Genomic DNA, 15,343 nt, shown 5'->3' on the forward strand with positions numbered 1-15,343 from the left:
TTTCTTCTAGGTCAGCCAGGAATTTAACTATTTCTGCAATATGGAACATACGATTTTAGAAGGTCCATGTCCTCTGATCAGTAACTTCAGAAGACAGAAAGCAGTAACATGTTCTAAAATACATATAATACATTTTATGCCATATGAGTATACATGTAAAAATGAAAGAATAAGGAAGTTGGAATAAGAGAGAAGGAAAAGAGAATTCATTGTGTAGCATGTGGTCATAGAGCCAAACTCCAGGGCTGAGATTTTCTCAGGGAGCTAGGATGTTAAACATCACTGGGAGATAGGTGACTATCTCCCTTAGGCTCCTTGAAAGATCTCAACCTATATTTATTCCACTTGACTAGCTTGCCACTCATAAATAATGTTCACTGACTGTACCACTATAAGCATTACTCACCTTATCTAGCAGTTCTTTTGTTTCTTTAGTTAGTGGAGCATGAGAAAACTTGCACTTATCCCCTTGGTAACATTTTGCTCCTGTATGATAGAACTTGCAAGGAAATTCATGTAGCAGCAAAAATATTAAGGACTCTAACAGGTAGCAACATTTAATTTGCATAGTTTGGAACAGTTTCACAAAGTAATTTTCAGTTAGACTTCCACTGCTCCTAAACACTTACCATTTCTAGAATCATATTTTAAGCATTAATAAGGTTAATAACAAGACTAATAAGCAATTCACTGTTTAATCCTATTTGACACAGTGCTAGACTGACTATATGCATTTAACCTGCTCCCCCCAAAACAAACAAAAAACCACACTCCCTAGCCCCCTACTAAAGTCTAACTTCAAGTCTTTATTAATCTTTTAATATATGAAATAACCTAATAATCTGTCAAACTAAAGCCAATAATTTCAGAAAAAAATGAAGTTCCCTCCTTAGATTACCTAATTTTTCCTACTGTAAGCATCTCAATATAGTGAAGTTATATATTATTAGGTATAGTCTCTTCTTGAAGCAAGGGAAATTTAATCCTTTAAATGATGTATTACTTACAACAGAGATTAAATATGAAGTTTTATCCTGGACTTTAAATTTCCAGGTATTTATCTGTTTAAATTAAAATTTGTACAATTTTAGTATCAAATCAATCAAAACCTGTTATTTGTATTAAAAACCATATACTGGTCCATGAAATTTAGGGACAGATTAAGAAAAGTAAAAGCTATGTTATCTGGCACTTTATCAGCCGGAAAGCTCTATTAACTGGTTTTTCTGATATCTCCCAATACAAATCTTCAATCTAGTAACTGGGACTAGTATACTGCCCAGGAGATTATGCAATTGCACATTCTGTCCTCTACTTTTATTCAAAAGAGGCAGAAGACAAGTAAGCAAGCTGATATTATCATCAGCAAGCAAGGGATTTATTAAAAAAAAAAAGCAGCTTCCAGGGTGTGTCATAGGGTCATTACAGATTCAGCCCAAGCTCCTACACAGTCTACATCTACAATGATAATTGATGTTAATAATAATGACCCTGAGGCACTGCAAGATCCTGAAGTGCCTTCTGAACCATCAAAGAAAGATTAAATTATGTTCAGTATAGTTTTAGTCTTAAGTGTATTTTTAGTGATTTGGGTGTATTGAGCTGCCCACAGTGATATGTAGTGTCATAAGATAACCTACTGTATAGAAAAGTTTACCTGTATACACCTACATGCTGCAAGAAACCAACCACTCTGCAGTGCAGGACGACTACTGGATTGGTGAGTACCTGTACGCTATTTAATATATTTTATTCATTTTATTGTATTCTAACTCTTTGAAAATTGGTATTCCATTGGTAAATATAACTCTTAGTTAACTGGAATTTTTGATTAACCGGCACCCCGCATTCTGCCAGATAACAAAGCTTTTACTGTATGTGTATGTATGTGTGTGTTTGTGTATAATGTGTGTGTGTACATAATGAGTACACACACATATTCTTAGCTTTATAAAGTGTGGTTCTGCTCTAAAAAATGATCAAGTGTTACTGTCAGGTTCCAGGTTTGCATGTAACATTTGAAATATATTCAGTTTACAAATAAAAATTTTTTCTAACTGCCAGACTTTCAAACTTAATCTAGGTTTTCAGAGTTAAACTATGATCTTTCCTTGTCATGGACCATCAGTAGAAAAGCTCTCAGGACAAATTATACCCTTAGTAAAAAGAAAAGGAGTACCTGTGGCACCTTAGAGACTAACCAATTTATTTGAGCATAAGCTTTCGTGAGCTACAGCTCACTTCATCGGATGCATACTGTGGAAACTGCAGAAGACATTATATACACAGAGACCATGAAACAATATCTTCTCCCATCCCACTCTCCTGCTGGTAATAGCTTATCTAAAGTGATCACTGGAGAGATAAGCTATTACCAGCAGGAGAGTGGGATGGGAGGAGGTATTGTTTCATGGTCTCTGTGTATATAATGTCTTGTGCAGTTTCCACAGTATGCATCCGATGAAGTAAGCTGTAGCTCACGAAAGCTTATGCTCAAATAAATTGGTTAGTCTCTAAGATGCCACAAGTACTCCTTTTCTTTTTGTGAATACAGACTAACACGGCTGTTACTCTATACCCTTAGTGACACTCGTGCAACCCAGCTGCCTTCAGTAGGATTTGCACAAGCAGAGCTGATTAAAACTCAGTAAACAATTCTGTTGAGGAAGCAATGAAAGAAGAGACTGCTGCTTTCTCTCTCTTAGTTGTGTTGCTAAATGGAATAAAGAGCAGTAAAATTAATTTATTCTTTAAAGCAAGCTAATCTGACTCTGAATTCCCACCCCAAAATCTTTAACTTTATTTTAGATTGGTAAGGGCATTTCAAAACAAGACATGCCATTATTTGCATCCCTAAAAATATCACATACTAAAGCAATCCAGATAAGATTACATAATTGACAGCAACCATACCATCCAGTTCTCTCTCTCATACACAAAACCCTCACCATCCAAATTCAGTAGAAAAGTTTGATTGCAGGTCAGGGAAAAATTAACTCTGCTTGCACAGTTAAAACAACTCCAGCGAATACAAAATACAAATCAATTTTAACCATCCATCACACAACCGCACATAAAAACTAATGCCTAATAGTTGTTCATGAAATAGTTGTACCAACTCTGTGGCTTTGTACAACCATGCACAATCCACAACAAGTGCTATTTTAACAATTCAAGACTGAAGACCTGAGTTGTGCAGTCATTTACATCAGTGCAATATGTGAGCAAAGTAGGTGTACAATGCTATTCAATAAGAAGTACTTTATACTCATTTTACACAGGTGCAAGTAATCCATTCCCCCTCTCCAACTCCAAAAAGTGTTTTTTGTGTGTGTTGGGGAAAGCCACCCTGTCCCCATCCAGCTCTTCTCCTCTCACACAAACCACTGTCCCACCCCGTCATTTAGAAATATGACCAAATAATGATGTACACCAGCTCCCTGTGCTAAGGAGGTATAGAATGGTAATTAACTGCACCTTCTGCTCCAGACTGGAAGGACATGGAGATCTTGAAGTTGTCATATCTCATTCTTACCACAGAGAGAGCTGGCTGCTGTGTTTACTATTTCCACTGAAGGAATCAAGAGGGGGCTATGATGTTACAGACTCCCTAATCTATGTCTTTATGGGATGTCAGACACACAAAATACATGGTAAAAAGTAAACTAATTTCTAATTTCTCAGTTTTAATCTTCCAATAATACCCCAATAGTAAAAAAGATGAAAAAAATTGTATACTCTATAATTTTATCTTGCCAATGTTGCCTTCATAAAAACAAATCCATGGGATAAAAGCTTGTGAACCAACTGTAATGTTTAGATTTTTTTAATATATATAATCAGGTTATAAACCTCAAAAGAAAAATTATAAAGAATCCATGGAAAGTACCTAACTATAATTTGAAAAGCTTCTCAGTTTCATGCACATATCACCATATACCAATTGCACAAACTTTGCAAATGATATTTCACAATAAAACACAATCAGTCAGTGTGTTTATGAAGTGTCTAAAGAAAAATCAAATTATACTAAAATATAAAAACCTTAACTCGGATTTTAATTCAAATATAGTTTTTTCCAAAGGATATTATGCAAATAAATGCAGTTGTCTCCTTTGGTACAATAACCCTGTATGTAAAACTTGCAGATTTCCTTTTTTTTCTCTATCTCTGCATCATGATCAAATTTACACTGGTCTCCCTGTAAATATGACAGAAAAGGAGAGACAAAGAGATTATCAATTCTAAATGCTGAATTTATTCAACTTCATATTTTAACAATGATGCTTTCATCCTGTTTATCCAGTTTTGAACTTTTCTCTCTATTGACAATACAAGTATTTAACAAGTGAGTCAATTTTCTTGAGATTCCAAAAAGAAGTGGAGACAAAGAACATTTTAGCACATTCTCAGACTAGGATCCACAGAGTATATGCTGGTGGTCCATGGAGAGTAGGCTGGTCACATGGCACTGTTTTTTCCCCTTGATTCCATCTGGTAAATGGCATTAAAAGAAGCTAAAAATGGAGAGGTTACTCACCTTATGCAGTAATTGGAGTAACTTCGAGATGTATCCCCTTACGGGTGTTCCACTTTGAGGTGCATGTGCACTTGAAGTGGAGCACCCATAGGGACACTACTCAAAGAAACATTAAATACCTTCCTAATATTATCTTTCAATTTAAGCAAATGCTGTAGTTGTTGCAAGAAAATTATGTGATCACAAATGCAAGGGGAGGTTGTTTATGCTATGAAAAAGTATTAGAAACTATTATATAGGAGCTGCCCATTTAGAAAATACAAAAAAATCATATAAACTGTATTACTTTACATTATGACTAGTTCCATCAAAAGTTTTACAAAACAATAATTTTTGGAAGTACTTTAAAAAAATAGTTATCTTACGGCTGTTTTATAACGGTAGGTGGCACTAAATACTCATCATATTGGGAACCATGGGATTTAAATACCATAACAGACAAAGCCATGAAAATATTCAAGACTATTTTATGGCTATTACCTTATATTTCCACCAGGAATTTTGAAAGAGCCTAATTACATTTTATTTTTACTTTGCAAGTAAATAATGAAGAAAAAAAGTTGTTAATCATGAAAAGACAGAAAATTGTGTACCTCCAAAGTCACAGTGGAACTAGGAATAAGTGACATAATAAACATTTTTGACATACACCATCAGATTAAGAGCAAATATGTAAATTTTTCATAATTTATTTCAAATTTCTATATTATATTTTATAATTGATTAAAAGATTAACTTTGGTACCAGAGAATTAAGCTGCATTGTATTATTTGTTTCAGCATGATGCAATACCAGAATCTACATAATGGCAGGCTAGCATGCATGCCATGGATTATGTCTGGCTCTAATATTCTAATTCAATTTCTCTTCTTCCTGCTTCCCAACCCCTCCAAGCTGCTGAGGTTTTTCATGTCTGCCTTTCTTGGATGTTTGGGAAAGCATATTTTCTTCCTTTCTTAGGCTGGAGAGAGAAGTACTCTTCGTGAATAATTAAAGCAGTGTTTTTCACTGTGTCTCAAAATCTATAATATCCAATAAAAGATTATTTTTAAAACAGAAATGAATCACTAAATCTACCTATAAATCACCCTACATATGTCCAAAATTAAATATAAAAAAAATACAGATGACATATTACATTAATTTCAGATTCTAATATTGCTGGACACAAGTGTATTTATCATACTGTACCTGCTAATAAAATAAGTGATCAACAGTATATCATTTTTATATAATTTACATTGCACAGTGAAAGGATATGTAGTTTGATAGTTTTCCCCCAAAATTTTCTCTTGCATTTATTTTAATTTATACTTCTTGCCAAAAAATACTAAGGCAAAAAACAAAGTTACATAAAACAAGTTTTCCTTATATTAGCTAAATTGAAATAGAATGCCCACCCTTTCCCCGACTCCTGCTAGAGATACATACATGCATATAAAGTATATATTTACCTTAATACATCTTCCCTCGAGAAAATATTTACAAATTTGTTTTCCTTTATGTTCCACTGTATGTTGATTTATGAATTCCTGACTCATATTCACCCATTTCTTCACTGGTTTGCCTTCCTATATAAAAGGAAAAAAATATTTTAAATGTATGTGTTTACTATTATGTATGTGTAGTTATTGTTTTCAGAGTGTTTGAGTGTTCTCTGTACACAGTTCACAGAAAGGCTATTCTAACTCAAAATATAAAGTAAAACCAAATATGCATTATACATTTTCTTGGATGTTCTAATATTGTTCTGTAAGACTAAGTAAAGTAAAATTCTTCTGTGAAAATAGCAAGCTTTCTGTTATAAATGCAACAAATTTAGAATCTTCTTTCAGCTACCATAAAGATTTGTTTCAGAGTAGCAGCTGTGTTAGTCTGTATCCACAAAAAGAAAAGGAGTACTTGTGGCACCTTAGAGACTAACAAATTTATTTGAGCATATTAATTTATTTCATCGGATGCATCCGATGAAGTGAGCTGTAGCTCACGAAAGCTTATGCTCAAATAAATTGGTTAGTCTCTAAGGTGCCACAAGTACTCCTTTTCTTTTTATAAAGATTTGTACATCTGAGTTTTGCAAATGTATACAGGAAAAAAATGAAATGTACCTCTGTTAAATGGGACACAGTAACTAATACTTCATATATTCAATGATCTCAAGACAATTAACGTTACAGTTAGATTAGTCACCAGCTGAGGGCCCAAATACAGCAACTAGGAGTTCCCTCAGGAATGCCAGAATACTAACAGTTAATAGCCAAGCAACATGAGTCAACTCTTAACCCTGATATGACGTCTCCTTCCATTATATATTTTAAAGTAAACTTCTAAGGAAGAAAATCAGAAAGAAGACAACAGAATGTTCCTGATGGCGTCTTCACCACCCTCTTCAGCCACTTTCCCAGTCTCAGCACCCTCCTCTCAGGAGAGGATGCTCCTCTGGCTGGGACTTTACTTCCCAACTCAGATTGAGAATAATCAACCAGGTCCACTATAGAACTGTTTGCCTCCACCCAACTGATGAGCAGGAAGAGGTCCAGGGATGTCCACAGAAAAAGGGATCCCCCAACACATGTGGGAGGGAAGGGCACAAACAGGGCTGCGTGAGGAGAACTAGGCAGAGCCTAGAAGGGGTGACAGCTAAGCACACCACATCAAGGGCTGTTCCTGGTGGTGGGGGAAAACTTGAAGTGCCAACAACTTGCTGCATCAGCTCTGAGCTTTCCACCTAGCTTCTGCACCAACAGCCCAAGACCCACATAAATGCACACCCCCTTACGTCACCCCCCAACCTCTCTCACACTTCCAGAGTTCAAATGGACAAAAAAAGTACATTACAGTAGCATCTGGGGGCTCCAACTGAAACTGGGGCCCCACTGCGTTAAGTGCAGTACAAACAGAGGAAGAATGTTGTTGCCCCAGAAAGTTTACATCTGAATAGACAAAACAGAAAAAGGGAAATATTATCACCTACATTTTACAAGTGGGGAACTGCTGCACAGAGAGATAAAGTGACCTGCCCAAGGTTAGACAGAAAGTCCATACCAGAGCCAGTTCTTGAACTTACACATAAGTACTCATGTGCTCCACGTGCCTGAGACTAGAGATTTCCAGCAAGTTCATGCCTGTGCAGTTGCATGCACCCCCCAACCCAGTGCTCTGTACCAGGAGTGTAAGCGGCAGCAATCTCTGACACCTCTAATGCCTCTTCTTACTGCAAATCCAGTCATGATCCAAAGCAGAGGAGAAGGAGAGCAGATAGTGGAATACAGATAGGGACCACACATCTCCAAGAATCTCCTGTTACATATAAGTAACCTCCCTTTCTTCTTTGAGTACTGGTTCCTGTGTGTATTCTACATGTGGATGATTGGTAAGTAGTATTCAAACAGGAGGATGGTGTGAGGATGTCCCTATCCATGAAGGATACTTTATTTGTCGCCATCACATTAGCCAGACGTGTAAGTGAACGGGGCAGCGTTTATGGCTGACTCGTGCGTCACATGTTTTAAGGAGAAGGTTCAAAGGGTGGTCTGGTAGGTATTGAGAGTACGAGACCGAGGTCCTAACAGTGGGAAGGTCCTAATGAGACCTTTTAGGTATCTGACTGTTGGGTGAGCCTTCTATGGGAGGACAGAAGGCACAGAGTGCTGTGGTAGGTGGACTTGCAGCAAACGAATGACAAGTCCTGATGAATTCAGGGTCAGGAGGTAATTAAAAAAGGCAGGAGTATCTTCATCTTCCGGAGATAGACACTTCTCTTGAGTCCAGGCACAGAAATGCCATCATTTAGCTACACAGCATTTTCTGGTGGAGTTTTTCTACTGTGATTGAGAATAGTTTGAACGGTCTCTGAACATAAATGCTCTTGGTTTGACGCCCATCCAAATAACAGACCATAAGGTGAAGAGGGTCTGGGTTGGGATGTCTGATCTTGCAGTTCTCCTGAGTTAACAGATCCAGGAAGGGTCAGATGCTGATGGGAGGACTGGCTGACATTGTAAAAGGTCGGAAACCAGAACTGTCTGGGCCCAACTGGATGCAAAGAAAATGATTTGAGCTCTGTTATGCCAAATCTTTTACAGAACATGTGGTAGCAGTGGGATGGGAGAAAAGGTGCATCTCAGGTGGTTTGTCCAGGGTAACAGAAAGGCATCGCGCCCAGTATCCCGGCCAATGCTGCTCTGGAGTAGTACAGACTGAACTTCTTGTTCATCTTGGGAAGCAAACAGGTCCCATGATGTTTTCCCCACTGAATGAAAGATTTTGTTCAGGGATGAATTATGTATCTCCCACTCGTGGTCTGTGGTGAAGTGCCAGATTGTCCGCCATAGAGTTCTGAACATCTGGTAGGTATATGCAGAGTGTGATATGTGGTTCCTGATGCACCAGTTCCATAAACTGACTGCCTCTATACAGAAAGAGATTTCGCTCCACACTGATTGTTTAGATAGAAGATGGTCACCAAGTTGTCTGGTATTATCTGGATATGATGGGACAGTATAAGTGAAAGGAATGCATTGCAAGCTAGGCTGACTGTAGGAGACAGATATGCATCCTAGCCTTTTGAGGAATCCATGTGCCTTGCACAGTGTAACTGCTCAGATGGGCTCCCCATCCTATGATACATGCCTCTGTGATAATGGCTGTGTCAGACGTGGTTGGAAGGAAAGGCAGGCAGCTGTTGAAGGTTTGTCCATCATACAAGAGAAGCCAGGGATTGTTACCTTGGTATTCATGTTGTCTCTGGTGAATAAACAGACTGGACCCAGCCCTGTAGGCAATGGAGGGGAAGCCTGGTGAATGGTGGTACATAGGTACATGAGGCCATGTGACTGAGGAGGGAAAGAGAGACAAGGTCTGAGGGTGACTTGTGTTACCAGGCTATTCATGGCCTGGGCTCTGTCCATATGGAGACAGGCCTTTGCTGAGGTTGAGCCTAGGGTTGCTCCTATACAGGTTTTTGTGGGAGCCAAAGTAGACCTCTCTCTGTTTACACAGATCCCCAAGGATGCCAGAAGACGGAACAAGGATAGGGCAGCCAACTGGACCGCCTGGTTGGATCTGCCTATTAGGAGCCAATCGATCAGAGATGGGAAGATGGTATAGCCGTTTCATTTCATCTGGGCCACCGTCACAGAGAGGACCTTCCTGAGAACTCTGGATGCTGGTAGTAGCCCAAACCGAAGTACTCTGAACTGGCAGTACTCTGGTCCTACCAGAAATCTGACGAACCTTCTGTAGGATGAATGAATGTCCACATGAAAGCAACCATCTTTCATACTGAGAGATGTGAACCATGTGCCCTTCTCCTTTTGATTTGCAAATAAAGTAATTTAGCTGATGTAGATCAAGAATGGGTCTCCCTCCTCTTTTTTTTTTTCCTGTCCTGCTAGGGCCTGTCTGTATTTGTCTCTTCATTTGCATCCTTCTCTACAAGGGAGAGTTAACTGGATTATAGTACATGCTCCTTTCATTATTCTATCTATAGAACCAGGTTGAATGGGGTTCTGTAGAACCAGAGTCTAAAAAAGAAGAAGAATACTAAAATCAAACTCAATGTATTTACAGAAATGACGCAGTAGCAGAAGGTGCTGAGGACGCAGAAGACTCTGACTCAGACCATGCATTGGTAAGAAGAAACTGCAGTCACTGGTCCGCATCATCCCTTACGCCCTCAGTTCAGAGCATGAGCAGGACTATAGTGCATGTATGAACCAATGGACACGGCTTACTAAAAAATTCCAGACTCAGGTGTACAGTGCATATGCATGGAAAATACATAAGGACCATCACCTGAAAAGGAACCACAGTTTAGGCTGTCTAAAGAATAGAATAAGAGAGGCCTGACAGCTGAGAAGATGAATAGCTGACACTGACTAAAGCCTAACATTTTCTTTTAGATGAAAATGAGTAAAACTTGTGAGGAAGATCAATAGGAGTAGGCAGCTAGGAACTGAATCAAGTCTCCCAATTTAATTATGCTGGCTAAAAAAAACCCCAGTGATTTGGTGCCAGCAGTTAAGGCAATTCCTCAGAACTGAATTTATCCTCAATTAAGATGATATTAAATCTTCAAAGTTAACATTCCATTAAAAAGTGAAGCTTATAATTCTCTTGCTAGTATTGTTTCAGTCTTTCTGGGTGCAGACTAAACAAGACTATTTTCTCAACTGGATGGGCTAGGAACTTCCTTTCTTAGAAAAGAGTTAGCTTAATCTCTGGAGAACAGAACAAAATTGGCAGAAAACATAATTAGGCAATTCTGTCTACATCTCTATTAACAAGGAGTATCCAGGTATTAGCAAATACATGTATGTGTTTTTAACTTCAATTCCATGTACCTCTTGAAAGCCATCAGGTCCTTTATTGGCCCCTCTTCCCCTTCCACGATCTTTACGCTTCAACTTCTTCTGAATTCCACGTCCTCGACCAACACCAAAACCCCTTTGTGCAATACCTGAAAAATATTAGAACATATTTCAGATACCTCAAAGAAAAATAACTATTCTTCAGAAGCAAAAAGCTCTTTAACATGGCCTCCTCTTTAACCTGCATGAGAAACTAGAAGGAAGAGTAGATATAGTCAGCAAGCAGAAAATGAAGAGAATGGTAATGGAAATTACGTTTACCTCTCTGTATATTGATGGGTGAATGAATCCCTAAATATCTTGAGTCATATACTGACATGACTGGCTTCATCAGCCAATCAGAATTTTGAAATTACCTGTGACTTTTGAAGTGAATAATAGATTGGTAAAATGAGTATATAATTTATTCTGTGAAAAGTAGCCTTCTATAACTTGTAGTGCAGGTATATTGTATTTGTGAGGAATGCAAATGTTTGAAGTATTTAAGATTTGGTGATCTACAAATAATACTACATTTCAGCTTTAAATTCCTTAACATACCATGTATAACATCAATTCCCTTTAAATACCCTTAATATTTAAAGAGTACATATAAAAATCATAGAAATATTGATGCTACCTTTATATGCACATGACAAAATAATATTTTCTGCACCCACATATCTCTCTCTTCTACACGTGATGCAATCTCTATAATCATAAATAGGCTTGTAAGGATTAGATTTTTATTGGTAAATGTCAATAAACTTCAATTTCACTATACACACAAAAACCAAATATACAGATGCACAGAGACTGAGGTGAAGGAGAGTAAAGGAGGAAATAGGAGGCAAAGCACGAGGGTAGTGAAGAAGGGTACAGCTGAAAGATGGTGGAAAATATGTGCATCTATTTTATATTTATGAGACAGAGGCAGGATGTGCACAATATATACTAGGAATGGGAGGTGAATTATGATCCCAGACCACAGCACGGCACAGCATGTACAGACGCAAGAAGTAGCCTTAAAATAATGCACTGGGCCAAGGAGGGCCAACACTGCAAACACCAGCAGACATGCATACCTTGTGGCATAGGGACAGCAGGATCTTGTTGCACAGTTGGACAAGATGCTGTTCTACTTAAAAATTTTGGTTGTGCACTCATAAGCAATACAGTTCAGTAATTAAGAGAGAGAACCTATAGCTTAATGTGTCTGAAAGTGAGAAGTGGTCAGAGGTTTGTGTATTAACGGAAGTCTGGTCATAGCAACACCTGAGTAAGAGCCTGGGTTAACTCTGAAGGGAAAATATACCTTTATCAATGAGCATTGACCCTTTTTATCTTTTGGCCGTATCTGCCTGCTTTTATCTTGCTACTCAGTAACTGCTGACTATGTTTATATTTTAATAAAAATAATTACCTGTTTTCATTATTTCAGCCTATTCAATTGCTTGTTTCATACCACTTCCTTTACCTTCAGACATGTTGAGTGAGAAACACGTACTGATAATGGCAAATTGGCATTCACCAAATATTAAATCACCCACAGGTAATATTGCTCAACAACTTTCAATCTTACTACAGCTAGACTGAGAAACCCTCATCTAGTAAATTCAACGTGTGAAAACTGAGAAGTATCCTATTAGTTTGGTTTTTATGGAACTCTGTTATCAGAAGCCTTGCCCACCTTCCTGAAGTTTAACATAAGAACTTAAGAACGGCCATACTGGGTCAGACCAAACATCCATCCAGCCCAGTATTCTGTCTACTGACAGTGGCCAATGCCAGGTGCCCCAGAAAGAGTTAACCTAATAGATAATGATCAAGTGATCTCTCTCCTGCCATCCATCTCTGGCTGGTGAATCTTGCCCATATGCTCAGGGTTTAGCTGATCGCCATATTTGGGGTCGGGAAGGAATTTTCCTCCAGGGCAGACTGGAAGAGGCCCTGGAGGTTTTTCACCTTCCTCTGCAGCATGGGGCACGGTTCACTTGCTGGAGGATTCTCTGCTGCTTGAAGTCTTTAAACCACGATTTGAGGACTTCAATAGCTCAGACATAGGTGAGAGGTTTTTCGCAGAAGTGGGTGGGTGAAATTCTGTGGCCTGCGTTGTGCAGGAGGTCAGACTAGATGATCATAATGGTCCCTTCTGACCTTAGTATCTATGAATCTCCACCCTCTGACAAACAGAGGCTAGGGACATCATTCCTTACCCATTCTGGCTAATAGCCATTAATGGACTTAACCTCCATGAAGTTATCTAGTTCTCTTTTATCTAGTTTCCTATATTTTAGTTTAAATCCACTGCTGTTTCCGCCCCCCACTAACAGTCTCCAACGTCCAGTCTACTGCAACCGCTTACCATGCTCGCCTCTCAACTATCAATAATTCTACTCCATTCCATTTCTCTCTAGGCTTCTAGACAGTTTTATAATTTTTATTGTTTCTTAAAAGGCATAACAAGAAACTAGTTGGCACTCCTGGCACTGAGCTCTGAAGATTCCAGAGAGTTATGTCTGTTAGGAACAATTGCCACCATCCTCACATTCTTGTGGAGGATTCCATGGATATAAAAGGTAGACTGGCTTAGCTGCCCTTCAGTTACTTTCCTAATTTCAGAATTCTTTACTCGAAACTCTGAAGTAGTAGGGAAGGTAGGTAGGCAGTGTGAATATGCAGAGGTGACATTCTTGGAAGAACAACAGTTACTGGTAAATAACCTCTCTTTCTTTATCTAGTGTCCTCTGCATATTCCCATTTGTGAGAGATTAATGAACAGTACAACCTCCAGAAGGTGATCTGAAGAGTTCTAGGTGAACAAAGACCCCAAAACTGCCAAAACGAGTAACAGTTCTGGATGACAGTTCAAGAAGGTATTGGAAGTACTCACAATTTCACTCCCCCAAATCAGACCCCACCAGTGAGAGACAAGCGCTTGCTTCAAGTACTTATATAGCTTCAAACAACAGCTTTGTAACTTCTATAAAAAACCCAAATCCTGAAGGCCTGTGATGTATGCTGCCTTCAGATTCTATTGAACACCTTTTGATTTATGCAGGTGAATGAACACCTGGTGAGTTGTAACAAGCATGTAAAAGACCTTGTGGAAATACAGACAAGTTACCAGTCTGTCAGTAAAATTGTCATGCATGTTTATGCCAATGGAAATAAAACAAGAACTGTCCAATTTTTAGAAGCACAACCTGTATGATGGAAAAAATATCAGTCTTGGGTAAGATAAAATGGTAAATCCAATATTTTTTTCATTTAATTTACTTTAACCACTGTACTTCCTACTTAGTTGGGTAAGAAGAATTGTTTATGACATCAACAAAACCCCGTGACTCAAGTGACCATAACCTGCTAGTCAAGGGAACCATATTGGAGGTACCATTACTACCAATTCCTGAAATTTTGTGAAACTTGAAAAACTTTACATAGAGAATTCAAAAAATTGCATTTTGGTTTTGTATTTTGTGATTTTAAATAACTGACAGATCAATCAAAGCCTATGGACAGACACTTTATACCTATTTTAAACTAAAAATAACCCCCAGTGAAACAACTGCAACAACAGTGAAAAAATGTTATGAATTAGATGATACCCATCCTTTAGAATGAGGTTATTTTCATTACCATCTTGTCCCTCGCAACACTTCTGAAACAGAGGCCCCTCCAGTGAGGAATGGATCTTCTCAGGCTAGTCATCCTCTCCCCTCCACCTACCTCTCTCTCCATAACTACCTTACTCCCTCCCTCCTTCACTCTCAAAACCCCGAGATTAATTTCTTAAATGGACGCTACATTGTATCAATATCATATATAATTAATTTATAAAGTACGTTGTTTTAGATATGGTTTCAATATTTATTTTCCATGAGCATTCAACAAAATTTTGAACATACGAAAATGTATGAAAAAATGAACAAAAAGGGGCTTGAACATGGCTAAGGACCAGATATTTAAATGTATTTAGATGCCTATGGAAGTTAGGCATCTTAAGCACTTTTGAAAATCCCATTAGGCACCCATCTGCATGTTTAGGTGCTTAAATACCTTTACAAACCTGGCCCTAAATCAAAATATACTTTATAAGTCACATATTTGCAATTTTTCCCACCCAGCTCTATGTATGACACTTTCATAGAGTACATCATATTGAAAATAATTCTGAAGCAGTATTACTACTCAAATACTTATACAATTGACAACAATTGGAAAGATTTAACTTATTAAAAAAATTACACTATTCATTGCAGAACACGGAACATTAATCTGGATATGCAGCACTGATCTGTGACTGTACTTTTTATTTTGATGATAAAGTATGATACTTGCTGATACGAGTTTGCTAGCTGTTTATAAGAAGAGGAGAGTTATTATCAGCACTTTCCATTTAATTACTAGCATGACCCTCCATAGATGTCATCTGGTAGAAAAACTACCAGCA

At 38.1% G+C, this 15,343-nt stretch overlaps 1 protein-coding gene across 5 annotated transcripts in view; it reads right to left on the reverse strand.

Annotated features, from left to right (window-relative positions):
- The window catches only part of ZC3H6 (zinc finger CCCH-type containing 6), a 73,838-nt gene that overhangs the window by 11,339 nt on the left and 47,156 nt on the right, over positions 1-15,343 (reverse strand). For all 5 annotated transcript variants that reach the window (XM_075127311.1, XM_075127310.1, XM_075127309.1 and 2 more), the window contains 4 exons: positions 10,885-11,000; positions 5,995-6,111; positions 4,088-4,201; positions 407-514 (listed from right to left, as the gene is read on the reverse strand). In XM_075127311.1, coding sequence (XP_074983412.1) covers positions 407-514; positions 4,088-4,201; positions 5,995-6,111; positions 10,885-11,000 — 455 coding nt within the window. The remainder of the gene's footprint in view (positions 1-406; positions 515-4,087; positions 4,202-5,994; positions 6,112-10,884; positions 11,001-15,343) is intronic.

The sequence above is a fragment of the Caretta caretta genome, chromosome 3 (assembly GCF_965140235.1).
Source record: "Caretta caretta isolate rCarCar2 chromosome 3, rCarCar1.hap1, whole genome shotgun sequence".
Taxonomy (NCBI): domain Eukaryota; kingdom Metazoa; phylum Chordata; order Testudines; family Cheloniidae; genus Caretta; species Caretta caretta.